General features: G+C 64.6%; 2 protein-coding genes across 2 annotated transcripts; one reads left to right on the top strand and one right to left on the bottom strand.

The window, feature by feature from the left end:
* Nucleotides 1-511: 511 nt before the first annotated feature.
* Nucleotides 512-15,395, top strand: EZH1 (enhancer of zeste 1 polycomb repressive complex 2 subunit). The gene is made up of 20 exons (XM_082331975.1): nucleotides 512-587; nucleotides 1,295-1,415; nucleotides 1,795-1,923; nucleotides 2,201-2,320; nucleotides 3,393-3,513; nucleotides 4,116-4,289; nucleotides 5,178-5,280; nucleotides 5,546-5,709; nucleotides 6,543-6,634; nucleotides 7,404-7,584; nucleotides 8,468-8,664; nucleotides 9,089-9,180; nucleotides 9,759-9,799; nucleotides 10,292-10,417; nucleotides 11,419-11,597; nucleotides 12,271-12,366; nucleotides 12,717-12,798; nucleotides 12,944-13,024; nucleotides 13,424-13,508; nucleotides 13,626-15,395. The coding sequence occupies exons 1-20, from the start codon at nucleotides 577-579 to the stop codon at nucleotides 13,684-13,686; spliced, it is 2,256 nt and encodes a 751-aa protein (XP_082188101.1). The 5' UTR covers nucleotides 512-576; the 3' UTR covers nucleotides 13,687-15,395.
* Nucleotides 15,396-17,060: 1,665 nt separating this feature from the next.
* CNTNAP1 (contactin associated protein 1) lies at nucleotides 17,061-25,199 on the bottom strand (the record flags this gene model as incomplete). The annotated part of the gene is made up of 24 exons (XM_082332118.1): nucleotides 17,061-17,251; nucleotides 17,344-17,391; nucleotides 17,515-17,748; nucleotides 17,877-17,970; nucleotides 18,089-18,216; nucleotides 18,390-18,626; nucleotides 18,728-18,967; nucleotides 19,045-19,263; nucleotides 19,340-19,507; nucleotides 19,622-19,749; nucleotides 19,894-20,050; nucleotides 20,142-20,345; nucleotides 20,483-20,602; nucleotides 20,708-20,814; nucleotides 20,902-21,073; nucleotides 21,142-21,291; nucleotides 21,371-21,632; nucleotides 21,978-22,121; nucleotides 22,207-22,391; nucleotides 22,461-22,664; nucleotides 22,912-23,059; nucleotides 23,161-23,354; nucleotides 23,624-23,725; nucleotides 25,121-25,199. The coding sequence occupies 24 exons, from the start codon at nucleotides 25,197-25,199 to the stop codon at nucleotides 17,061-17,063; spliced, it is 3,915 nt and encodes a 1,304-aa protein (XP_082188244.1).
* Between the last annotated feature and the right edge of the window lie 437 nt (nucleotides 25,200-25,636).

Raw genomic sequence — 25,636 nt, 5'->3', positions numbered from 1 at the left:
CCACCGTCCCGCAGCGACGCGGCAGCCGCGGCCCCCGGGGCGCCGGGCCCGGCCCCCCCCGCTCTGCGGCCCCGGCGGCGGCGGCCAGAAGGGCCGGGGCCACCGGGGCGGCTCGTCGGGGAGCGGGGCCCCGCCGGCCCGGGCTCCCCCGGGGCCCGGAGGGCGGCGGAGCCGGGGCGGGGACGGGCGCTGCCCCGCCAAGCGCTTCCCGCGGGACCGGGCCGGGCCCGCAGCAGGGTCGGGCCGGGGAGAGCCCGCGGGGAGACGGGGCCGGGCGTGGGCGGGCAGCGGGGCGGGCTGGGCACCGGGCTGGGCGCCGGGCTGGGCGCCGCCGGGCGAGGCCCGCTCCCCGCAACCGGTGGGGGAGTTCTCCGGGCTGAACCGGGCCCAGAGCGCCCCGACGCCCGCGCTCCCCGCCCCGCCGGGGGAGCGCTGTGCGCCCCGGCCGCACCGGTACCGGCGGGGGCGGGGCCGGGGCGGGGCCTGAGGGCGGGGCCGGGGCGGGGCCGTCGCGGGGCGGGGCCGGGCGCGGCGCAGGCGCGGCTGCGCAGGGGCGCGCGGCCTCCCCCCGGCGCGATGGCCGAGGAGTGAGTGCGGGGCGGGCCCGCAGCCGCGGGGGGCGGCGGGGCCCGGTGCTACCGGCCGGGGCTCGGGGCGGGCGGTGGGGCCGGGACCCGGACCCGCTCCCCCGGCGCCCGCCGGCTTTGGCCCGCTCCGGTGCGCGTCGCTGTCGCAGCCGGGCTGCGGCCCCCGGTGCGGGCCCGTGCTCGGTGCCGCCGCAGCCGTGCGGCCCCGCGGGGCGGCGCTCGGGCCCGGCCGGAGGGGCGGGGGGGGGTTGGGAGCCCCCGGTGCCGCCGCGGTCCGGGGCCCGTCCGGTGCCGGGCGGGGCCGAGCCAGGCCGGGGGCGCCCCGCTCCCCGCCGGCCCCGGAGCCGCCGCTGCCCCCGCGGGCCCGCGCCTCCCCAGCGGGAGCGCAGCGACCCCCCCCGGGCCGCGGGGCCGCAGCGGGGCGGGCGGGCGGCTCTGCCGCGGGGGCGGCGGGGCTCCGGGCGCGGCCGGGTCCCGGTCCCGGTCCCGTCCCGTCCCGTCGCGGGCAGCGCCGCCCGTTCCCTGCCGGCAGCGTTTCAGGCCGTGCTGGTCCCTAACCGGGGCTGGCGCGGGTTTGCGCAGTTGTTTTTCCCTGCTTAAAGTCTGTGATGCGGTTAAAATCCACGGGGACGTTTTTTCCTAATAGCGCTTGTTTCCAGGGTTAAGCTCTCCGTTCTTTGATATTTATCCTTTCTGTGTTTTTATAGAAAAATGGAAATCGCCACCCCTCCGACGTCAAAGTGCATCATGTACTGGAAAAGAAAAGTCAAGTCTGAATACATGCGTCTTCGGCAGCTGAAGAGGTTTCAGGCGAACATGGGAGCTAAGGTGAGGGCGCGGGCGGCTCTCGCGGAAGGGGCGTCTGCTGAAGGCTCAGCGTCGCCGGGTGCCGTCGGAGCGGCTCTCGGGTGGGCGCTTCGTCCTGCAAATCGCAAAGCTCTGTTTCGGTTTTTACTCTCCTTGGCAGGCAGGATTTTGGAAGAGGCCGGCTGGGGTCGGGAGTTATCAAAAGCTGCTGGCTGTCGGGTAGATTTTCAGCAGTTTTGTACCAATGCTGAGTTTAATTAGAATTTCTTCTAATGAGTATCGTCGGTTTGAAATGCTCTGCCTTGCATACGTTTTGATACTTGAAACAACATCTCAGGAAGGGTTTTAGTGTTCTCAACATGACTTCTTGAATTTTGAGTGCTGCTTCCTCTCGTTTCAGGCTCTGTTTGTGGCTAACTTTGCAAAGGTTCACGAGAAGACTCAGATCCTGAATGAAGCCTGGAAGAAGCTTCGGGTCCAGCCGGTGCAGCTGATGAAGCCGGTCAGCGGGCACCCCTTCCTCAAGCAGGTGGGGAGAGGAGAAGGGGCACGGCAGCAGCAAGGGCGGACGAGAGGCAGGGCTTTGCGGGGAGCTGCCAGGAGACGGGATGGTTTTTTGTGCGTGCTGCCCCGTGTCAGGCCGTGCCTCGCACTCTGGGATGCAGAAATGGGGGAAAAAAGCCCCTGTGAAGGAGTCCCCGGGAGCGAGCGCAGGGCTGCGCCGCGTTCGTCCTGACGCGCAGGTTCCCTCTGGCTGTGGCCGCCTGCTGCGGCGGTTTCCTCACTGCCCTTCTCTCGTGTTCCAGTGCACCGTCGAGAGCATTTTCCCGGGATTTCCAAGCCAGACGCTGTACATGAGGACCCTGAACACAGTGGCGCTGGTGCCCATTATGTACTCCTGGTCCCCGCTTCAGCAGAATTTCATGGTATGTAGGAGGGCTCTGGATGCGAGGTCTTGGCGCAGTGAGTGTGTAATTGCTGCGTGGTTGTGGAGTGATTATACCTTCTTCAACCCACTCGTTTCAAGCGATGTCTGCTCGAGAGATGATGGAAAGTATTGGTTTAGTTGCTTGTTTTGTTGAATCCCATAACACAGCCCTGTATCCACGCTGTCTGACCCAGCCAGTCTCTCCTTTACACCTGAATCCTTGATAGGGCCACCAGTATTTCACAGGATTCAAGGAGTAAATGTTTTGGGGATGTTTTGTTTTTTTTTTTTTCTTAAGATTTTTCATCCCTTTTATATGAAGAGTTTTATTTCTTAGGCAGGTCCTTTCCTTTGTGACTGGATTACCCTGCTGGTCTCATTGCAGGGATGCTACTGAGGATTGGTTCCTGTACTGTCGCAGTGTGGGGAGTGATTTAAACGCAGGTTTCGGTGTGGCGTAGTTAAGATAATTTGCTAAACAACGAGGTGGTCTGTGGCTAGGCTGGCTCCTTGCCTGGTGGCTTGTGGATGTGTCCCTGCCACCTGCGGGGCTCCCTGAGCCTCCCGTCGCGGGCTGGGGGAGCGGTGTGACGCCGGTACTGTAACGCGAGGAGTTGGTCGGTGGTGCCGTGGCAATGAAGGTCCAGCGTCCTTGCTCCTGTGGTTAATGTGGGAATGCTCCTCAGCTTTGGCTGTGTTCCTCCGGGGAGCGGGTTACCGGTTTGCCTTTCCCTGTTCGGTTCTACTCTGCCTTGAACACAATCTCTGACGTTTTTTGGCTGTTTATTATTCTTGGCAACGTGTGTGTTTCTGAGTTTCTGTAAGCCTTGGAGGCACAGCTCTTCTTTTTTAAAGCAAATTGCACTTTCAGGGCTCAGTGTTACACTGCTGGCATGGGGTAACAATGAAATGTCGGTGAGGAGACATCTGAAAGTGCAGCCAGGGAGGCCGAGCCTTTGCTTTGCACTGCGTCGTCTGTGGGTCGGAACGGACAGGAGCGGCCTCGGACGCGCAGCCTGCCTGGGAACCGGCAAGCGCTGGTTGTCTGAATTGCATCTGGTCTCTTCCAGGTGGAGGACGAAACTGTCCTGTGCAATATCCCTTACATGGGAGATGAGGTGAAGGAAGAAGATGAAACTTTCATTGAAGAACTTATAAATAACTATGACGGGAAGGTTCATGGAGAGGAAGGTAACCTGGGCGCAGTCAGCACCGTCTGTTCGGTCTCTTGCAAACAACGCATCAAAGTAGTTAAGAAGTCAAAAGGTGGCAGCAGTAACCAGCTTTTCTGTGGGAGCTCCTAGAGCAGAAAGCCAGGACCGTGCCTGCTGTTCGGGTTTGCAAGGACCAGTCCTGCCTCCCGATGGCCTGCTCTGTTCCAGGCCTGGGGTGCTCTGGAGCCGATGCTCTTCTTCACGGGGTTTGACAGGGGTGTTCTGGGGTGCTGAAAGATGTGCTAGAGGTTAGGAGGAGCTAAGCAACCCCGTTTCGCTTGTGACCTTAGCCAAGGCCTTAGTCAGTCTTTTCAGAAATGGAAAGCCAGTGTGTGTCCCTGCAGTGCTGCCTGCCCCATCACAAAACTCTGCCTGGAGAGAGGAAGGCAGTGGAAAACTCTGGTATGGCCTGTCCTCAGATTGCTAAAAATGATACGCTGCTCTTACGGCTCTAGCATTAAAATCCCACCTATCCCTACAGAATCCCGAGGCAGGTTCTAGTTGCTCAGTGTCGTGTGGCTGGCTTGTGATTTACCGCCGTGGCATACCCACGAGCTGGCTGACACCTCTGTGTTTCAGAAATGATTTCAGGGTCAGTCCTCATCAGCGATGCTGTGTTCCTGGAGCTAGTGAATGCCCTGAATCAGTACTCGGACGAGGAAGAGGAAGGACACAACGATTCTGAGGTTAAACCGGAGGACGGGAAAGAAGAGCTGCCAGTCACAAGGAAAAGAAAGCGAATTGCAGTGGAAGGTGGGTTCGGCCACAGAAGCTGGGGCTGTGTTGGTCACGTTTCTGTCCTGCCCTGCCTGCGCAGCGGGCCAGTGCTCTCCTGCCATCCCTCGTGGTTGTTAACGTGCCGCTGCGGGCAGTAACCAGCTTGGCGGGTTCTGGTACGGCAGCCGAAAGCAGGAGGGAAATCGGTTGTTCTCACCGTCCCCTGTGGACAGGATGAGAAGTCATCAGCTTGAAGTGTGGCGAGGAATAATTTAGATGAGTCATCTGGAAAACCATTTCATGGTAAGATTAGCAAAGCAATGGGGCATTATCCGAGGAGGCTGCGGGTTCTCTGCTCTTGGAGGTTTTAAGCTGCCGGGCAAGCGCCTGTCCGTACGTTTGTAGGTGGATCTGATCCTGCTGTAGGGCAGGGAGGTGAACTTCTCAAATCCCTTCCAGACCTGGTTTCTGTGCATTAGCATTCCTCTTCCCTCTCGTGTGCCACCTGGAGTCCTTGTTTGTGGGATTTTCACGTGTCCTGCATGACCTTAGGAATGCTGACTGGTAGTTTCGTCTTTGTCTTTGGTTTATAGTGATACGGGTAGCACAAATACCAGGATCTTTCGCAGATGTAGAAAAGCATTGTCTGCAAATCCTGTCTTGGTAAAAATAAATAGTAACAGTCCTTAAGAAATCGTTAGTACTTCCATCGATACATTATGCTGCTCTGAAAGTGGCAGTGTACTGCATGGGGAAGTGCCTTAGCCTCATTGCCCGACAACAGGTTTATCCATTGTCTGTGGGGTTACGTTTCTGTCTCTTAAATACAACCCTGAACACCTACTGCAATCGCTCGCTGGGGAAGGAGCACAGACACGTTCCCATCCAGCTTAACCAAGGAGTTGTCTCTCTTCTTCTTCCTAGGTAACAAGAAGTGTTCAAAGAAGCGGTTTCCAAATGACATGATTTTCACTGCTATTTCTTCTATGTTTCCTGAATACGGCTTCCCTGATGATATGAAAGAGAGGTAGATCTCTACTTAAGCTGTCTGTTACCTTTCTTAGCAGCAAGGGAAATCTGTGTTGCAGAAACCAGCACTGTGCTCTGACCAGAAAGCAGAGCTCAGCTCTGCAGGCACCGTGAGCAGAGCGGTTTTTGAGCGTTAGAAACTTTAGTTTAGCCTCAGGGTATCTGGGCCAGAGTCCTACTGGCCCAGATAGTAAAGCAGTCGTGTAAAATGTCCCAAATTAGGAAAGCATGCACATCTGTGGGTGTTTCTGTTTGTCGCATAGGTACCGGGAGCTCACAGAAGTGTCGGACCCGAACGTGCTGCCGCCGCAGTGCACTCCCAACATAGACGGGCCGTGCGCGAAGTCGGTCCAGCGGGAGCAGTCCCTGCACTCCTTCCACACCCTCTTCTGCCGCCGCTGCTTCAAATACGACTGTTTTCTGCATCGTAAGTGCAGTCTTGGCCGGACGCTTCCCTAGAGCCCTTTTCTCCTCATTTTTCCTCGGTGCTTCGTGCCTCTGTGCGCCTTGCTTAGTGTCTCTGCTGCAGTCTGTAGAGGGTGGTGCCTCCCCGGAATTTGCAGTGGAGCCGTAGGAGCTGACAGGTGCCCAGAAGCCTTTTGTAAAGACGGCTCCACTCATTTCCTCAAACGGATGGTAAAGCGACCTGCCCGGCCGTCCCCTTTCTCACCATTGTTCAGCACGCTGCGTTCCAGCCTCCTGGCAGTTTGTGCCAGAAATACTGCCGCAACTAGACTTTACCCTTGCTTTGCAGAAGCTCGTCAGGGAAAGGCATGAATGTTTCACTTCCAAAGTCTGGACATGCCCCTGTGTTTTGTTGCCTCACTGGAACTTACAGCTTCATCTTAGTCATGTTCCTGCCGTTTGTCCTGCCAAAGCCTTTTGGATACTGGTTAGCTGTTGGACCTGCTGTTTCCCAGGTCTAAGGGCTTCTTTGGAAAGTCACAGGACTCTTTCCAGTGAATTATTTATTAAAAGATATAATATTAAGATCATGTGGTCTTTTTTTTCAGTCTGAAAGCAGATCTTTTTCCTATGGCCTCTCCTTCCCCAGTGCTCCCCCGGTGCTGCCGAGCCCCCGTCAGGGGTTGGAGCAGGGCTGGCCAGGAGGCCCCGCTGCTGGGAGAGCCGCGCCGCGCTCTCGCCGACGGCCTCGGGCTCCCGCGTCCCTTCGTCGAGTTCGTGCTGCCCCTGTCCCTTGCGGCGTGGGGGGAGACCCTTGGAGGATGCTAATAGTAAAGATAACTATTATTTTTTCAGCTTTTCATGCTACTCCTAATGTGTACAAACGAAAGAATAGAGAGACCAAGATCGAGCCAGACCCTTGCGGAGCAGACTGTTTCCTCTGGCTGGTATGTTTCTGCGTTGCTGCTTTTGAAACCAGGAGAGAAGTGGCCTGGCCAGCCCTGCTCTGCAGAATCCTGTGGGTCCTTCTCGCAGCTTTGATGATTTTTCAGAATTAGTTCTAATCTTTGTTGGATTCGAGGGAACATGAGTCCAAATGCAGACCTTACCAGATGCATATTTTAGCAAATCTCCAACGAAGACTAATTTCATAGCTAGCAGATGGGAAATTGTGGTGACAAATGATTTCTCTGGACTCAGTGCAGCGTTTGAAAAATGAAGCCCAGGTTAAAAATGCTGGGAAAGGAATCCAGCGTATGCAGGGAAGGCTCGAACTATTTTAAAAATGATCTTTCAGAAATACAGCCTAGCTGTGTCCGTGGCGATGAGAGCTTCGGCTCGGAAGAGCGGGCTGCAGGGAGGTGGGCGTGCTTGGTGGCGTCGGAGCTGTCAGCTGGCTCGGGTACGGGGCGTCCCGGCGAGCTGCGGGGCTGCAGCAGGGGAAGAGGCCAGGAGAGTTTCATGGCCAGGGCCAGGGGAGCGGAGCGGAGCGGAGGGCCGGGGCCAGGGAGCCTCTTCCCACCGGGCAGCGGTGCCGAAGGAAGCAAAGCGGGAGTGCGCGGCGCGGGCAGCTGGCAGGGCCTTGGCGCTCGCTGGAGCGACCACGTGTGGCCACCGTCTCTTGGTGGCAGCAGGGCTTGTCCTAGGGCCTGTGGAAAAGCCGTTTTGTGTTCCCTGGTCGTCTGCCACCCGCCTTGTCTTCTGCTCTGGTTGCAGGAAGGAGCCAAGGAGTTTGCCGCGCTGCACAACCCCAGGTCCAAGTGCTCAGGCCGGCGCCGCCGCAGGCACCACGTGGTGGGCGCTTCTTGCTCAAACACCCCGGCTTCTGCCGTCGCTGAGACGAGGGAGGGCGACAGCGACCGAGACACGGGCAACGAGTGGGCCTCTAGCTCCTCGGGTACGGTGCCACCCCAGGGCCCCCCTCGCCCCTCTGGCAGCGTGCGCGGTGAGGGCGGGCTGGGGCTCTCCCTGGCTTGCCCTGCGTCCCGCACAGGGGAGTGGAGTTCGGAGTCAGCAAACAGTCGGTGTTTACAGCTGGGCTTAAACAAACATGAGGGACACCAGGCCCTGCCCTTGCTGCTATGGGATTCGTTGCCCTCTCCCAGGAAGGAGGAATGTTGCCAGGCAAAGCCAAGAGCTTTGCTGGCACCTGCAAAGCCAAGAGCCCTCCGCTCTGAGCACCTTGCTTGGCTGCGTGCGAGGAAAGTGCCCCCGGCAGGGCAGTGCCCGGGCAGCGCCGGTCTGCGCGCCTGGCCCTGTGCAGCAGAGAGCAGTGGCCGGGGAGCTGTCGAGGCGGGGGGCTTCTCCATGGACCTGCCAGGGGCGAGTGCCTCCTCGGTGCTGCAAACGAGCACCGAGCTGCTCCTGCCACGCCGGGGGCAGTCGTGGCCGGGGCAGAATGAGCTCCCTGGGGGGCAGAGGGCTCCCGTACGTTGGGGTCCCGTCAGGTGGGAGAGGAGAGAGCGAAGTCCTCATCCTTGGGCCTCTCTGGTGCTGCTGCCCTAGGCAGGGGCTCCGTCCCGGGCCAGCCCTGGAAGGGGAGGGTGGCAGGGTGGCTCTGGTGCTGCCTTGCGAGGGGGCCAGCGCCACCGACCCAGCCGGCGCCGGCGCGGCGCTGCCTGACTGGAGGCGGGAGCGTGGTGCAGGGCTGCTGGGGGTGTAGGGGCCGGGGCGAGGCAGGGTGTCGGGCGCTTCGGGGGGACCGCTGCCCTCCGGAGCTGTGACGGCGAGGGTGCCTTCTCCCATGTTGTGTTTGGCCTAACATCTGCCTTTCCTGCCAGAGGCAAACTCCCGCTGCCAGACCCCCACCAAGCAGAAGCTGAGCCCGGCCTCCTCCCAGCTGTTTGCGGTGGAGACGCCGCAGGAGCCCGTCGAGTGGACGGGAGCCGAGGAGTCGCTCTTCCGTGTCTTCCATGGGACCTACTTCAACAACTTCTGCTCGATTGCCAGGCTGCTGGGAACAAAGACGTGCAAGCAGGTGGGTGCCCGGCGAGGGCCCAGCGGCAGGAGGGAGGCCTTGGCCGCTGCTTGCCTGTTGTTTTTTCTCCTCTGCCCCAAAGCGCCTCGAGGAATGTTTTGCATCAACGCTTTGTGGAGTTCAGTGGTGTTCTTTTGCAGTACTGCTGCTGTTTGCAGAACGAGCCCCGTGCGTGCCCGGAGCTCTTGGCTTCCTCCGGAGCGCCTTGTCCGAGGCTGGGTGCGCTGGCAGGGCGGGCGCTCTTGGTTCCCAGGCAAGGGAAGCCCGGACAGCCATGGCCAGTGAAACTGGGGGCAGAGCTGCCCGCTTACTGGTCCAGGGACTGGGAGCCCCCTGTGTGTGCTTGCTTACGCTCTTTCTATGCTTTAGATAAAAACAATGGAGTACACTGAACTTTATTCTTTTTGCTTCTGTTCTTTGGTAGGTCTTCCAGTTTGCAGTGAAAGAATCGCTTATAACAAAACTGCCAACAAACGAATTAATGAATCCATCCCAGAAGAAGAAAAGGAAGCACAGGCAAGTGTTGGACAAGCTTGTTTTGTTCTTAAAATGCAACCAGATCCGCTGCTTTTTGTGCCAAAGCATTCCTGGTAATCCCCATCTGGCTCCCATCTGTGTGCACGTCCCGCTGTCGCACGGGGCTGCTGGTGCTGCTGGCCCTGGCCTCTCCCCGTGCTGCTGCCCTGGCCGGGGGCTCCGCAGCTCTGTGGCCCCGGGCTCGGCCCCGGAGCAGAGGGCGGCACGGTGCCTGGCTGTAGTGCCATGCTGCTGCGGGAGGGCCGGTACCACTGCCCTAACAGCAGCCTTCGCATCAGCTCCCTGGCTTACAACCTGCTTTTTGTGCGCTGATCCCAGTGTGTCCAGTGTTATTCTGGCTCTAGCATTCACTTTAAATAACTAATGGTGTAGCTGCGTCGTTCTCATCTTTCTCCGCTCTGTGGCTGATGGTTATTAATGCATGAAGCTGCCAGACAGCCTCGCTGGAGTCGCACCTCTCCCACTGCCGCGCTGGCCAGCGGTGCCAAGCAGCCATGGCCGGCTCTTCCCGACGGAGGCTCGCACGTCCCCTCAGACCCTCTCTGCTTCTCTTCCAGGCTGTGGGCTGCGCACTGCAGGAAGATTCAGCTGAAGAAAGGTAGTGTTTGCTGTGGCTGCGTCACGCGAGGTTTGCAAGGCCGCTCACCCGTGGGATGGAGTTCCCTGGCTCGCGCAGCGGGATGGCTGCGTCCTGCTCTGCAGCCCCGCAGCAGCGCAGAGCGGGAGCGGCTCCCCCCAGCCGGGCTCCTTGGGGTGCCGTGGGCTGGCCCCGCTGCGGCTGTGCCGTGGGAATCGCCGCCGTGCCAGCGCTCTCGCTGAGGCAGTACGTGCGGTGCGGTCTCGCGCCAGCCAGAGGGGAGGCTGAGGTTTGGCGTGCAGCCCCGCTGTAAGATGGGCTGCTCAGGGCCCATGTGTCGGTAATCACAGCCATGTGTCTGCAGGAGCTGTGCGCTGGGTGCTGCTGGGCTCCCTGCCCTCTGCGGGCAAACGGGGAGCTTGCACCCTCCCTGCTGCAGGGCCCCGGGTGTGCTGCTTCAAACGGTTCTGCAACGCGCGCCTTCTAATCCGGGCGTTTCTCCTCTTGTGCCAGATAACTCGCCTACCCAGGTGTACAACTACCAGCCCTGCGACCACCCCGAGCATCCCTGCGACAGCTCCTGCCCCTGCATCATGACTCAGAATTTCTGTGAGAAGTTCTGCCAGTGCAACCCTGACTGTAAGGAGAGGCTGGGACTGTCGGGGCAGGAAAGCAGCCAGCTCTGCTGACACAGAGGGAGGGTGCAGAGCTGGGACTTGCTGGAGGCCTGCTTTATTCCTGCGTTCACTGCTCCATCCATCTGCAGCAGTTAGATTAGCAGTCTGCTAAAGTCCGAGGGGAAGCTGTTCCATGCTGCCCCGTGACTCTCAGCAGCTGAGACGCACTCTTGTTAGAGAATGCTCATCCACGTGTGTATCCAGCATCAGCAACCCGTGGGTGATGCTGCTGGTTCCCCGAGAGCAGGACGCCTGGCCAGCAGTTAGGGTGGGAGTTGGGTCGCTGCTCTGCCAGGGTTATTTTTCCTCTCTGGGCTTCCATTCCCAGCTCTGCAGTGGAGATAACCACACTTGCCCACATCGGTGGGGCTTCTGAGGGGGGATTCGCTAAGGGTTATGACACAGCTTGGGGCTGGAAGGACTCCAGGGTGACAGGGAGCCAACTCAGGCTCCGAGATTCTCTGTACTGATCTGTTACGTTTGTATTATCAGAGTTGTTTATTTTCAAACTGCACATAATTAGTGCTAAGAGGCAGATCAGCATTTCCAGCCACGCAGCTGGGAAGGACCCTGTGCACGGTCCATGCTCTGCTAGGTGTGAGCGGTGCTCAAAGCCCCTGTGCACGCAGCGTGTTTCTGTGATTTGCTTCCAGCTCCTGGGTGCCCAGGCTGCCTCGCCTTCAGTGAGCGCTGTCCTGGTGCCTTCGGGGGGCGGGAAGGCAGCCTGGGGGCTCCTGTCGCTGCTGCCAGCGCAGAGTGGGTGTGGAGCTCCTTATGAGCCCAAAGGCACCTTCCTTGTGTGAGCAGGGTGGGGGGCAGGCAGCGTGGCCCTTGGTTGCGGACAGGCTTAGTTCTGTACCTGCCTAGGGTCTGCCGGGGTGAGACCTGGCTCGGGAGGAGCTTCTGTGCTCCTGCGGGGCTGAAAAACCTCACGGGGCAAAACCACGGGCTGTGTTGCCGCAGGTCAGAACCGCTTTCCAGGCTGCCGCTGTAAAACCCAGTGCAACACCAAGCAATGCCCGTGCTACCTGGCCGTGCGGGAGTGCGATCCAGACCTCTGCCTGACCTGCGGGGCTTCGGAGCACTGGGACTGCAAGGTGGTCTCCTGCAAGAACTGCAGCATCCAGCGAGGTCTCAAAAAGGTACGGACAGCAGCGTGGCTGTGGACTGCTGGCAGGGGGCTGCCGCGGGGTAGAGCTGGTAAAACAGAGCTCCTGCTGCGTGGGAGAGGGTGTGCGAGCCCCCCGCAGCTCTCTGGGTGAGGAGGTCTGGAAGAGAAGCTGCTCTGCCCCAGGCTTCTGTAGCACTTAATCTGGAGTATGGATTATGGGTGTGCAAGTCAGGAGACGGGAGTTACAGGAGGAAGGGTGAGAGCAAGGGAGTGTAAAAAGTGACTCCAGAGAAAGGTTAGGTCTTGAATTCTGCTGGTCAGGGCAAAGGACTGCACGTAAAAAAGACCAAAATTCAGAGAAAGGTGCAGATTAGTGGGTGTCAAGTACTGTGCAGCTCCAGCCTAATGGTGCTACGACCTGTAAGTCTGTGGGGAGCTGTGTGTCGCCTTAAACCAGGGGATGCTGCATAGACGCTGGCTCCCCTTTGCTTCTTGGAGTTACTCGACCCCGTGATGTTGGGTCTCCGAGCGTGGCAGCCAGCACAGCACGCCTGTTCCCGGGCACTGCCCTAACCCTGGCGTGTGCGACTGCGCCGGGAGGTGGAGAGCTCTTTGCTATTGCTTTCTGGGCTGCCTGATGCGTGGGGTGTGATCACTGTGCGGGCCTGCCGACCGCAACCGTTTCCTTTTCACCTCGGCTCTAGCATTTGTTGCTGGCACCATCGGATGTTGCCGGCTGGGGGACTTTCATCAAGGAATCTGTGCAGAAGAATGAGTTCATCTCCGAGTACTGTGGTGAGGTCAGTGCTTCTGCCCACGCTGGGGCTGCTGTGCGCGCACTCGGGAGGCTGCGTGCAGTGGCAGCGCTTCCTTCGGCCGCTGGCCGGGCGGGGACAGCACGCCTTCCCTGGCTCGGCCGTGGCCATGGGCTCACTCTGACCAGGTTTAGAGATCGAATCTTGCAGCATTTGGGGACACCTCAGTACCGCTAGGCCCTCCACCGCGTTGTGTGTGTGCCGCTCCCCGGGAGCCCTGGCGAGCCCCTGCCCGTGGGAGGGCGGGTGTTCCAGGAGGCGGGCGAGCGCTGCTCCGGGCAGTGATCCTCGCTGCGCCCTCGGGCGCCGAGTCTCAAGGTGTTCTCCTCCTCCAGCTTATTTCCCAGGATGAGGCTGACCGGCGAGGGAAGGTCTATGACAAGTACATGTCCAGCTTCCTCTTCAACCTCAACAACGGTAACCCGCCTGGGGCTTCGAGGGGTGGAAGAGACTTGGGCTTCCTGGCCACGGGGCTGCTGGCCGGGCGGGCAGTCTCAGCCCATCTGTCGCCTGAGCAGCAGGCCAGTCTTTACACTATTTTCTTTTTTTTTTTTCTTAATAGATTTTGTTGTCGACGCCACCCGCAAAGGAAATAAAATCCGCTTTGCCAATCACTCGGTGAACCCCAACTGCTATGCCAAAGGTGAGATATCCCCGCCAGTCAGATCTCGGTGGGGGAAGGTTCTCTGGGGTCCTGCTCAGCTCTGGGATTGCAGCGGATTCTCCGGGGTCCCGAGTTACCCTGAGCCCGTGGGAGCCCCAGGACCTCAAAGACCCAGACAAAGTCTCCTCCCCGCTGCAACAAATCTCGTTCCTGCTGGTGAGGGCCCCGCTTAGCTCTGCGGCGGCCCTGGCCTCGCAAGGAGCGATTGCTGCTAGAGAGCGGCGGGGAGCGCCCCGGGGGGCACCCCGTTCCCGCGAGGCAGGAGCTCGGGTACCGTGGCCCCGGGGGTGGCAGCTGGCCCGGCAGGGCAAAAGCGCTGCGAGAGCTCCTGGCCCGAGCTGGAGCTGCACGTCTCTGATGTCGTCTCTCTGGTTTCAGTTGTGATGGTGAACGGAGACCACCGGATAGGGATCTTTGCCAAGAGGGCCATCCAGGCGGGAGAGGAGCTCTTCTTTGATTACAGGTACCGTGGGGAGCGGCCGCCTGGGACTGGGGTGCAGGGTTGACCCCGCTTTCTGTGCGTACGTTTGTGGGGAGTGCGGGAGGTCATTACAGCAGCTGTGACTTTCCTATCTTGTAGGTACAGCCAGGCAGACGCCCTGAAGTATGTTGGCATAGAGAGGGAGACGGATATCATCTAGGCTCTGTGCGGGGCGGTCCCCGGCACACCCTGCTGCTGCACCTTGCAAGCAATGCCATGTTTGCTTCACGCTGACATGACTGCTGCTGTTCCCGTTGCTGTGTGTGTCACAAGTGCTACTTTCCATCCAGACGCCCGGAGAGAGACTTGGGGCGCAGGAGCGCGAGCGGCTGCTGCCGGGGTGGCAGCTTTGCCAGCCCTGGGCGGGGGCAGGCTCTGCAGCCTTGCTCTGCGGGCGGTCTCCGGGGCTGGAGGGAGCCCATGGACCAAAGCAGCTGGGGCTTGAAGAAAAGCTGTGGTGCAGGAGGAGGGACAGCCGCGCATTCTCAGTCTCTTCCCATTTTCTGCTGACGGATGGAAGAACAGGAGCGAGTGAGGTGCCACCTGCACCGAGACCCGGGGCGCCACTGGGGCACGGAGGGACTGGTGCTGCCCTCCAGCCCTGTCCCCTGGGATAAGCTCTGGTCTCAGGTGCCACCTTTTGCTGCCTGTTTTGTCCTGTTGACAAGGACAGCGACAGGGTTGGAAGCCATAGAGACGTGGCTGCAGCGGTCCCCAGGCCCCGAGCTGCTGTCGCCGAGGCTCTTGTTTCCCCTCTGCCCCAGCTGGCTGGGGGACAGAGACCGCCTGGCCGTGGTTGGCGTGGCGCGACACTTGGGGATGGGGAGAGCAGCACTATGCAAAAAGTCACTTTGGGTAGGGACGCCACTGAGCTGCTTAGAGACGATGTTACGGGGTTGCTGCTGCAAGCGCAGGAGGAGTCCAGAGGCAGCAGGAACCTGTCAGCCTGAGGAAGCCCTTCCAGCCTGTGGTTTCTCGTGGCTGCGGGGTGGGTGGCTGGCTCGTGCCCGTCCCCGGCTGCTCTGCTGCCTGGCCCTTCTGGGGCTGGCGTGTGGATGCTTCTGCCGGGCAGCTTTGGGGCTGCGGGGGGGGACTCCCGCTGAGCGGCTGGGGCTGCACCCAGAGCAGGAGACGGGCCTGGGCCACCCTGCACCCAGGCAGGCGCTTCCCGACCGCGCAGCAGCAGAGCTGGTTCCTCCACGCTGCCCTCGGGAGCGTCCCCTCCGGAGCAGCGCGGGCTCTGTGGGAGGCGTCGGGCGCTGCGGGAGCCAGCAGAGCGGGTCCCTTTCCTTGCACAGGACTTGCTGAATGTTGCTGTGCCGAGGTTTGAACGGGGCGCAGCAGCCCTGCTGCTGCCTGCGGGGACCTGGGCAGGGATCGGAGACCCGCCTGGGGGTTTCTGACACTCTGGCCCTGGGGATAAAGGGGAAATGTTCTCTGGCAGGGTGAGGTTTGGCCTTAGCACCCAATGCAAAAACAAAAAGAAAAAAGCACTTTAAACTAATCCTTCTCAGCTGGCAGCTGGGCCCCGTGTGCGGCTCGGGGGCGGAGGGTGCACAGGCAGCCCAGCCGCCTGTTGTCCCTCGGCAGCACCCTTGCAGGGGTGTTGCTCCAGTCTGGATGGGGGGCTCGTCCCTGAGCGGGGCCTGGGGTGACCTGAAGGATGGGGCTGTCCCCGAGGAGCCACGTACGCTGCCAGCCGCCTGCGCGCCCTGGTGCTGGGTGCCGGAGGGTGCTCCGCCGGGCACCGCACGGGGCTGCCCGGGGCCGATGAGAGGCGCGGCCCCATCCCAGCCCCACGGTCCCTGAACGTAGGGAGGTGCTGGGTCTGCCCCGGGAGCCGAGCCCTCCCTGCCGTGGCCCATGCCATGACTTTCCCAGCCTCCTGCTGCAGCAGGCGAGGCCGTCCGTCCGTCCTTTCCACTGTCGTGGCGCCTTCCTGGGGCTCAGAGGGGTGGGGGTCTGTCTGGAGCAGCGCTTGTACCCCGGCACCTGCCCGAGCCCCGCTCCCCATCGCCGCCTGCCTCTGCCCAGCTTGGCCCGGCCCTGCCTCAGCTCAGCATCCTCTGCCACCTTGGCCATATCTGCACTACGCCAGGCTTGTGTCTGTGGTTTGTTGACGGTGAATAATAACGCACTTTAAAAATAACGTGGCTTGTAGCCTTTGTCGTAATAAAGTGGTAGCGAACATCCTCCTGTGGCTCGCGGGCCTCTGTTACCCTAGGGAGCGGCTGGCAGCGGCACAGTCCCTGCTGGCTTCTGCCTGCCACGGGCTCAGCCCGGCTGTCCCCTCGCCGCGGTCGGCACCCCGGAGCCCGGCGGGGCTCGTCAGCATCCCAGCGCCATCGGCTGCCCGCATCGGCACTGGCTCGGGGCTGGGGGGTGGCGGAGGCGTGCGGCGGGGAGAGCAGGGCGTGATTGCTTGCGTGCATGAGCGTAGCTGGGGCCCGAGCTGCATCCAGCCCCGGCTCTCTACATCCCACGTCCCGCTCCGGGAGTGGGAATTGCCGTTGTCCGCGCCGGTCCCTCCCCTGGGCGCAGGCTGAGCCGCGGGGACGGGAGAGGAGCTGCTGCCCTGTGCGCCCAGGCTGCCGAAGCGAAGGCTGGGAGTGTCAAACGCCGTCATTCTGCCTTTATTTGAGTATCTTCACATCTCATTCAACAAAACGGATTTTTTAAAAATAAAATGCCCAGTGGAGCTAGGCCTTTGGGTAGATAAATGCATTTCTGTAACGTCGTCTTACCACAATACAGCGAGTGAACAGGAGCTTTCCCTGGGCTGGAGGTAATCGGCAGGACCGGCACTTCGTACAGAGAAGTAGCAAACTACAGACCACGTACCACGACACGCGGAACGTAACACCCGACAGGAGCTTCCGTTTGGTTTTTTATACAAACCGATAGAATAAAAAAATCAGAGTGTAGTAGAATATCCAGCAACAAAAATGGTAGAAAGGATCCGTACCTGATTGTATGAAAGCAGCATCTCAGCAAAGTGCGGTGGCGTCATGCGCGGCAGCGGCAGCCGTCGCCCGCATGGGCAGGGTATTGCTTGGCGTGCCCCGGGCTGCGCCCCGAGGCCGGGTATTGCGTGGCTTCCTTCGTGGCTCTGGCTAAGCGAGCAAAGCAGCGGGTAATCTACACGCAGTCGTCGCTAACGGGGCGGCGGCAGCCGGGCGCACCCGGCGCGCTCCCCCGCAAAAGGGAGGGTGGGCTGCCGGGCCGCCGGGCTCCCCGCCAGAGGCAGGGCAGGTTTTGGCAGCTGGTGGGAGGCAGCAGCCTGCCTCTGGCGTGGGGGCTGCCAGCGTGCCCAGGGCGAGCGGGGCCGGGACTCGGCGGGTCGCGGCCGCGCTCTGGGGGCCGGGTCGGTGGCAGCCGTGGGGAGGAGCTGGCGGTCAGCGCGGTCCGGTCTGGTCCGGAGGCAGGTGTTGGCAGTTCAGGTGTGCTCGGCCCTTTGGTCCCGCGACGCTCGCTCGTCCCCAGGCGGCTCCCAGGGCTGCGGGGACTGCGAGCCCGTCCCACCCCCCAGCCCCGCTAGTCCCCTTTCGCCTCCTCCAGGATCTGGGGCAGGTTCTGGTCTTTGCGCACCGACAGCGGTTTGCTGGCGCCGCCGTAGTCCTGGATGGCCTTGGGCTCGTTGGTGTGGTAGGAGCCCTTGTAGCGGTGGTAGTAGAAGTACAGCAGCACCAGCAGCCCCCCGAGCAGCAGGAGCAGGAAGGTCACGACTGCGGGGATGAGGCGGCGGTGAGGGGCTGGGGAGGGGCTGGGGGGCCAGGGCAGAGGCGGGGGGGGGACACCGCCCGGGCGCTTCACTTACACCCGATGATGATCCCGATCCAGCCGTCGTCGTGCACGTGGGGGAACTCTGCGGAGACAGAGCGGGTGGCTGAGAGCGGGCTGCAGCAGCGGCTCGTGCTGGAGCATCCCCTCCGCAGCTGACGCTTGCCGGGGGGCTCCCTCCCCGCTGGGGTCCCACCGCGGCACCTACCTGTGCCCATGTACCAGGGGTCCATCTCGGGGGGGATGAGGATGGTGGTGAGGGGCAGCATGGAGGCGCAGCTCGACTCCACCAGCTCCCCTCGGATGCTGTAGGGCCGCACGACACTGGTGGGGCGGAAGATGGCTTTGAGGGGGACCAGGCTGTTGAACTTCACCCCCGAGAGGCAGCCTGAGAAGCCGGGCGTGTTGTAGCGCTGGATCTCGGGGTCAATCACGCCGGTCTCTGTGGGAGCACAGAAGGAAAAGGCTCATTCCCCGTGCAGGGCAAGGACCGTGCGGGGCGGAGGAGACCTCGGTGCCTGCAGGGATCCCAGTGCGGGAGCGGGCGGCCAAGGACAGGACCCAGCTCACCCATCACGCGCCCCAGGTACAGGTTTTTGGGCGAGTCCAGCTTGCTGTCCACGAACAGGGAGAACTGCTGCTCCATGACGGGGAGGTAATCCACCTGGGAGGTAGGTGCACGGCATCAGCGCCCGCCGAGCCTCCTGCCACCCTGCCCGCGCCCCCCCCCCCAGCCCCGCAGCCCCCCAGGCCCCAGCGGGGAGGGTGCCCCAGCCCCGTACCTGGGTGTACAGCGTGCGGTGCAGGCGGGTGATGTTGACGCGGTGGGGCCTCCCGTCCGTCACTGGCTTGGTGGTGAGGGCGAAGACGTAGGGGCTGGTGCCCAGCTGGTAGCGCAGCTGCAGGCTCCCTGCGGGCAGAGCGGGGCTCTCAGCGGTGCCGGGGCTCTCGGCGCGCGAGTCCAGCCCCTCCATAGGGCTGGCGACTGGCATCAGCGGGGAGGAGGGTCCCATGCGGCCCCAGAACCCTGGGAGGTCCCCGTAGGCTCTGGGTGAGCCCCAGGGTGGGGAGCCCTGCCCTCACCATCCTCCTTGATAAGCACGGCCATGTAGTCCTTGACGAAGGAGCTGACGTAGAGCAGCACGGCAGGCGCCGAGGTGGTGCTGAAGCTGAAGCTGACCTCCTCGCTGGTGAGGTTGTAGCCAGGCAGGGGCTGCCAGGGGCTGCTGACGATGCTGGCGAACTCGCGGGCGGCGTACAGCGACATCGGCAGGATGTTGTACCGCACCCAGGTCCCCTCCTCGAAGTACCCGCCGATGTCTGCGGGGGAGCCGCGGGGTGACAGGAGCGCCGGCTCCTCTCCCCGATCCCAGCCCCCGGGAGGGCCCCCACCCTCGGTGCAGGCAGGCACAGCCACTCACCGTGGTTGCAGAAGGGCCCATCGAAGGCAGAGATGCTGCAGTTGCAGCTGTAGTGGCTGTAGCGCTCGACGCAGAGCCCGCTGTTCTGGCAGGGCACCGGCGGGTCCTGGCAGTGGCCGGTGCAGTTGACCCGCACGCCCTCCGTCTCGTTGGCTTTGCCCTCCAGGTTGAGCGTCACCCCGTTCATCCTCAGTGCCCGCAGGCACCCCAGGAACGGGCGCATCTTGTGCTCTGCCGCACCTGCAGCGGGGCCGAGACTCAGCACCCTACGGCACGTGGGGACCTGGGGACACGGGGACGTGGCCAGGGGCTCTCACCGACGTAGAGGGGCCTGTCGAAGTCCAGGCGGACGAAGCTCTGGGGGGGGGCCGGCCGCACCACCCAGGGCAGCTTGTCCACCCGCAGTCGTGCCAGCTTGACGTTGAGCTCAGCCTTCACCTGGTGCCACTCGTCGTCGTTCCAGGGCACCACTGACCGCACCGTCAGGTTCTCGTCCCCGTTCCCGATGTCGTAGGCAAACACCACATCCCTGGTGGCTGCGGGGATGCGGTGTCGGGAGGGGTGCCCGGTCCTGCCACCCCCTGCGCCCCCGTGCCCCCCGCCCGCCCGTACTGTTGAGCTCGACGCGGATGTAGTTTCGGGAGCCGGGGTTCTCCAGGAAGACGCCAGACAGGGCAGTGGTCTTGAAGTAGAAGGAGATGTCGAGGCTGTGGTTAGCCTGGAAGGTAGGGAAGAGCAGGGCTGCGCCCCTGTTGAAGGAGACGGTGTTCCAGGTGTTGCCTGCCGGGAGCAGAAGGGGCGGTGAGGGACGGGCACGGACCCTCCATGGGCATGGGATCCCCGCAGGCATGGGCCCTCTGCAGCGGGGGACCCTCTGCGGATCCGGTCACTCACGGTCTCCGTAGCACCGCAGAGGGCCCAGCAGGAACTGGGCTTCAGAGCCGGAGCGGTTGGTGTCTCCGACCACGACCTGGGTGACGGGCAGGTGGTCCACGAAGGTCAGCAGACCCTTGTCCGTCCTCCTGCAAACGGTGCGTGGTTCGGAGGGGCCACGAGGGGCTTCTGCCCCTTCACCAGCCTGCACCCCAGCCCAGACCCCTGCCTGCACCCCCCAGAGTCTGTGCCCCCAGCCCGCAGCCCCCGTCCCGCGGGCCCCGCCGGCTCACCACAGCGCGTGGTCGGCGTCACAGTTGCAGAAATACTTGGGGTCGGCGCAGTTCTTGTCCAGCCCGCAGGCGCAGCGCTGGATGCCCGGCCGCGAGCCCCCCCAGTAGTAGTGCCGCTCGTTGTGTCGGCCCATCCAGAAGCTGAAGGGCAGCCCGGCTGAGGGCACAGGGGAGGGTGAGGACATGGCCCCGTGGCATAGCCCGACGGCACGGCCCCGTGGCACGGCCCTGCTCCCCCCGGCGCTCACAGGGGGTGTTGAGCAGGCGGGAGCTGTAGCAGTGGAGCTCGATGCGCTGCTCGCAGTACTCGGAGGCATTCGCCAGCGCTGAGACCTCATCCCAGGAGGCATTCCAGTACTCTACGGCCCCCAGGAAGGGCTGGTCCACGCTGGAGCCCGTCACCCGCGTGGCATAGTGGCGGTTGTGCCGGATGATAGTCCATGCTCGGTCCTCTGCAGGGGCCAGGGGGCTGTTAGGACCAGCCCCTTGGGATGCTCCCACTCCCTCCATCCTGCTCTGGCCCCAGTCCACAGGCCGGTCCCTGGTGGCACCGGGCAGAGGGACCCCCACGCCCTCCCGCCGCCCCCACCTCGGATGTCGCAGTACACCGTGAAGGGCTTGAGCGGCCCGCTGCCGTCCGGGTCAATGGTGTAGTTCCCTGAGGTTTTCCCGCTGACCCGGTAAGCATCGCACGACTCCTTGTAAAGGGCTGGAAGAGGGAACCGGGGCTGGGGTCAGTGCGAGGGGGTGCTGGGCAGCGGGAGAAGCCGTGGGTGCCCGTCCTGTCCCCCCACCCATGAGGCCCCAGGCTCACATTTGTGGCAGGTCTCCCCCTTGTACCCCGTCAGGTCGCAGATGCACATGAAGTCGTCCCAGGACTGGACGCAGCGGCTGTCGTGCTCGCACAGGTTGGGGGTGCACCTGAGGGCGCAGAGGACTCCCGTTCTGGCACCAGCGCAGCCCCCCGGCCCCCGCCCGCTCCCAGCCGGTGCCCGTCCCGACCGATACCTGTCTGTGATGCCGCAGACATTGAAGAACACGTTGAAGTACTGCGCCAGCCGGTGCTGCACCAGCAGCTCCACGTCCACGGGCTGCAAGTCCACGTTCAGCATCTGCAGGCAGCCGTGGAAGGCCGTCTGGTTCGACCGGCAGCCGGTGACCGAGGCCGGCTTGGGGCAGCCTGCAAGGCACAGCGGGGTGAGCGGCCCCCGGGCTCCCATCACCCCCGGCCCCCACCCCGCCGCCCACCTCCGAAGAAGTACTGGCTGCCAGTGCGGAGCTGGAAGGGGTGCGCCACCCGAAACTCAGCGCCGTCGTCATCGTCGATGGTCACCACGGCCGAGCCGTCCCGTGCCACCAGCTGCACCGAGTGCCAGAAGCCGTCGTTCAGGCGATGCCCTGGGCGGGGAGAGGAGGGTGCGTGGGGAGGCAGTGCTGCCAGACCGGCCCCCGGCCCCGCGCCGGCTTCCCAGCCCACCTGCGGCAAACTCCAGCTTCTTCTTGCCGGGCTGGGCAATGGAGACGTTGACCTGCCCCTCGCTCAACACCACCTCGAGGGAGCCCAGGCGGTCGGCGAAGCTGGTGTAGAGCAGCAGCCCGGCGGTGTCCCAGGAGCGGAAGCGGAAGCTGACGGCCAGGCGGTTCCTCCGTGGGATCCCTGGCACCCGCACGTAGTTGTTGATGCCAGCGAAGGTGATGGGGTTGTTCAGCTGGTCCTGGCAGTAGTGGCCCACGCTGCCCTGGGGGCGACCGCAGGAGGCAGTGAGGAAGGGGATGCTCCCATGGTGGGGAGGCCCCCCCATCCCCACAGCCCTGGCCCCGATCGCCCCCGCTCAATCCCATCGCCTGGCAGCGCCGGGCAGGCGCCCCGGGCCAGGAACGACCTCGTGCGGTCGATGCGGCGCCGCTCGGGTGAGCACGGCCGCTGCCCGGCCTCACGTCACCCCACAGCGAGGCAGGGGAGCTGGCCCCGGGGAAGGGGTCACCCCACAGCGGGGCTGAGGACCTGGCCCTCCTCCAGGAAAAGGGTCCCCCCATGGCAGGGATGGGACCCCCGGGGAAGGGGCCACCCCCCAGGGCTGGACCTCGAAACGGATGTTGGGCCTCCGGTGCCGGGCCAGGTCGGCAATGTTGACCCCGTTGAAGATGATGTTCTCCACGCAGCCCCGGAAGTTTTGCCGGTAGGTGAGGTGCTGCTTGTCCTGGTCGATCACCCCCCCGAAGAAGATCTGGGAGGCAGAGGGAGGGGGTCAGCCCCTCGCCAGGGGACACCGCGGGTCGGCATCCCGGCAGCTCCCCGCCCACCGCACCCACCTCGGTGTCGAGGTCGAGCTGGTCGAAGGTGCCGTGGCAGCGGAAGCGCTTGACCTCCCCGTCCAGCGTCAGGTTGACGTGGCGGCCGTAGCGCTCGATGTGCAGCGAGTGCCAGTGCTGGTCATCCAGGAGGCTGCCCACCACCGCCGTCGTGTGGCCCTCGCTGGCGTGCACCGGGCTGCTGCCTGGGGAGGGGCAGCCTCAGCCAGCGGCCCCCCGGCCCCGTGCCTCCCGGCCCCCCGGCCCCGCCTCACCTAAGCTGATGTGCAGGAGGAGCTGGGCCTGCTTGAGCTCCACCGTGATGTAGTCACCCTGCGAGCCCTCCCCGTGCATCAGCACGCCGTCCTGCTCCAGCGTCTTGAAGTTGAAGGAGATGTCATCCTCAAGGGTGCTGATCTTCTTGGCCCGGAAGCGGTAGGAGATGGCGTCATCCCCATCGAAGAAGAGCACGTGGGACCCTGGGGAGAGCAGAGCGGCCCCGGCCACGTCACTGCCCGCAGCAGCAGGTGCCCCGGCACGGGGAACGCTCCTTTCTGCTATGGGTTATGCCAGAGCTAACAACTGCAGGCCGCTTGGACACGATCCCCTCTGGGAAAGGGTTTTCCAGGCATGCTGGAGCCAGGGGCTGGCCCCCTGCCCCGCGGGTGGCTAGGCCAGGGTCCCACCCCGTGGGGGGCTGCCGGAGCTCCCGGGCCGGGTACTCACGGTAGGGGCAGCCATAGAGGCCCAGACGCAGCCCGATCTTCCCGCGCGGGTTCCAGGCCACCGGGATGATGCGGATGTAGCGCGCCAGGATGGGGTAGTGCAGGTCGTGCCGCACCACCCCGCTCTCGTTCACATTCCCGAAGAACGTCTGGGGATGAAGGGCTGCCATCAGCACCTCGCCCTGGGCCGGGGGTCTCTGCTCTCCCCAGGGGACCCCCCTCCCGCAGGGACCCCCAGGCATCTCCCTACCCAGTTGCTGCCCTGCTGGAAGAAGGGTTTCCAGCTGGTGGGGTGGTCTCCGTAGAGCACGATGTAGCGCGTCAGCCAGTCATAGGTGTTGAAGGTCCCCTGCGTGGCCACCGCGTTGATCCGGTGCTTTTGCATCAGGTCGATCTGGAGCCAGGGCTGCTTGTCCCGGGGGTCGGGGGACCAGCCGCTGGTGCCTGCGGGGGGAGCGGCTCAGCCGGCCCCACAGCCCGGCACCCAGCGGCTCCCAGCTGAGCGGGGGCTGCTTCCTCGGCCCCACCGCAGCACCCGACTGTGGGTGGGAGCTGGAGGGCTGCGGGGCTCCCCCCACCCCCGGGGGATGCTGAGGGCTCTGCCGTGGGCCGCCGAGGACCCCCCAGCCCCATACGAGGCAAGACCTTGCCGGGGACACCCCCTGCCCATGGCCCCCGCCCCTTCTGCACCCTGGTCCCACGGGGGGACTCACTGTGCAGCCGGGCGAAGCTGGACGAGTAGAAGATGTTGTATCTGGAGGAGGCACCGATGGACGAGGAGTAGAGGGGAGAGACGAGCTCATCGTAGCAGGGTCCTGCGGGGAGAGCGGGGCTGGGGGCTGGGCTCGGGGTGCTGAACTGGGCGGTGTCCCCGCGGCAGCCCCGGCCCTGCGGACCCCACGGGCTCTGCAGGGTCTGGGGACCCCGGGGACGCTGCGGGCTCCGGGGACCCTGCGGACCCTGGGGGACCCTGGGGGACCCTGCGGGCTCCGAGGACCCCGCGGACCCTGGGGGACCCTGGGGGACCCTGCGGGCTCCGGGGCCCCTGCGGGCTCGGCGGGTCCGGCTGCCGCTCTCCCCTCCCACTGCAGCGGAGCTGACACACCTCTGCGGGCCCCGGCGCCCGCACCGGCCGCCTCCGCACTGACGTGGGCGCCGGGACCCCCCCCGCCCCGCCCCGCCCCGGCAGGGTCCCTGGAGGGCGGGGGGGGCGGTGCAGACCCCGGCAGGGCCCCCCCGGCCCGGTCGGACGGAGCCCGGGGAGCCCCAGGGGCGTTTGCTGCACCCCCAGCCCTCACTGCAGGGCCAAGGGCAGCCGCGCTGCGCCCATGCTGCATCACCCCCTGCCTGCATCGCCTCCTGCCTGCATCGCCCCCTGCCTCCATCGCCCCCTGCCTCCATCCCCCCTGCCTCCATCGCCCCCTGCCTCCATCGCCCCTGCCTCCATCGCCCCCTGCCTCCATCGCCCCCTGCCTGCATCCCCCCTGCCTGCACCGTCCCCCCGCTCCATCCCCCGCAGCCGGCGGCTCCCCGGGCCGCCCCGGCCCTTGGCCCGGCTCCGAGGGGCCGCAGAGAGCCGCTCGGTGAGGCCAGGGCCCCGCCGGTCCCCGTCCCCCCGCCCGGGCAGCCGCCCCCAGCCCCTCCCGCCCCGGGAGCGGCGGCAGCCCGGTGCAGCCCCGCGGCGGGGCCGGGCCGAGCCGGCGGCGCTGGCCGAGGTGCTGGCGGAGCCCGGGGCGGGTCCCGCGGGGCTGCCCCCGCCCGCCGGGGAGCCCGGACACGGGGCCGGGCCGGGGGTGCCGGGGCCCGAGCCCCCTCCCCGGTAGGGACGCGGGGCCGCGCCGGGCGCGGGGATGCGGCGCAGCGGGGCGGGTGCCCGGGGCACCCCCGGGCATCCCCGAGCACCCCTGGGCATCCCCGGGCACCCCCGGGCAACCCGGAGCCCCCGGAGCCCCCGGGCGGGTGCGGTGCCGCCGGCGGGGGGGGCTGCGGCGGGGCGGCCCCGGGCAGGGCGCCCGTGTCCGGCGGTGACCTTGGGGACGGCGCGGACCGGGGCGCCGGGGGGTGCCGGGGGGTGCCCGGGGGAGAACCGGGGATGCCCGGGAGAACGGGGGCGGCTCGGGGGGCCGGGGCGGCTCGGGGGTGCGGGGCCGGGCGGCGGGTGCGGTCCCGCAGTGCGGAGCGGCCGCTCCCGGGGCTGCGGCCCCACTTACGTGCGAGGCAGCCGGGGCCGGGGCGCAGGAGGCCGGCGCAGGCGGCGAGCAGGAGCCCGAGGAGGCGGCGAGCGCCCATGCTGGAGCGCCCCGAGCGCCCCGAGCGCCGCCGCTCCCGGTGCCGCAGCCGCACGGCGGAGCGGGGCCGGCGGCTCCGCCCACGGGGCGGGGGGGGGCGGCGGCGGCGGGGGCGGCCCGGGGAGGGGGCGCGGGGGCCGGGCGGGGCGCAGCGCAGAGCCCCGGCCCCCCGCCACCCCCGCGCCGCCGGGGATGCTCCCGCCGGGCCGCGCTGCCGGGCGCCGGGTGCAGGGCGGAGCCGCAGCCGCCCCGGGCTGCAGCCGGACCACGGCCCGTGGGCAGGGTGGGCGCGGGTGGGGGTGCGTGGGCAGCGCGGGGCCGCGCCGGAGCTCCCCGGGCATCACCGGTTCCCGCGCAGCCCCCGGCCCTTGCCGTGCCCTGCCTGAGCCCCCGCCAGCCTGGGTGGCGTGACCCCCCCCGATGTGACCCCCCCCAGGC

Source organism: Platalea leucorodia (assembly GCF_965183815.1).
Source record: "Platalea leucorodia genome assembly, chromosome: 22".
NCBI classification, from domain to species: domain Eukaryota; kingdom Metazoa; phylum Chordata; class Aves; order Pelecaniformes; family Threskiornithidae; genus Platalea; species Platalea leucorodia.
This window is presented reverse-complemented; position numbering and strand designations above follow the sequence as displayed.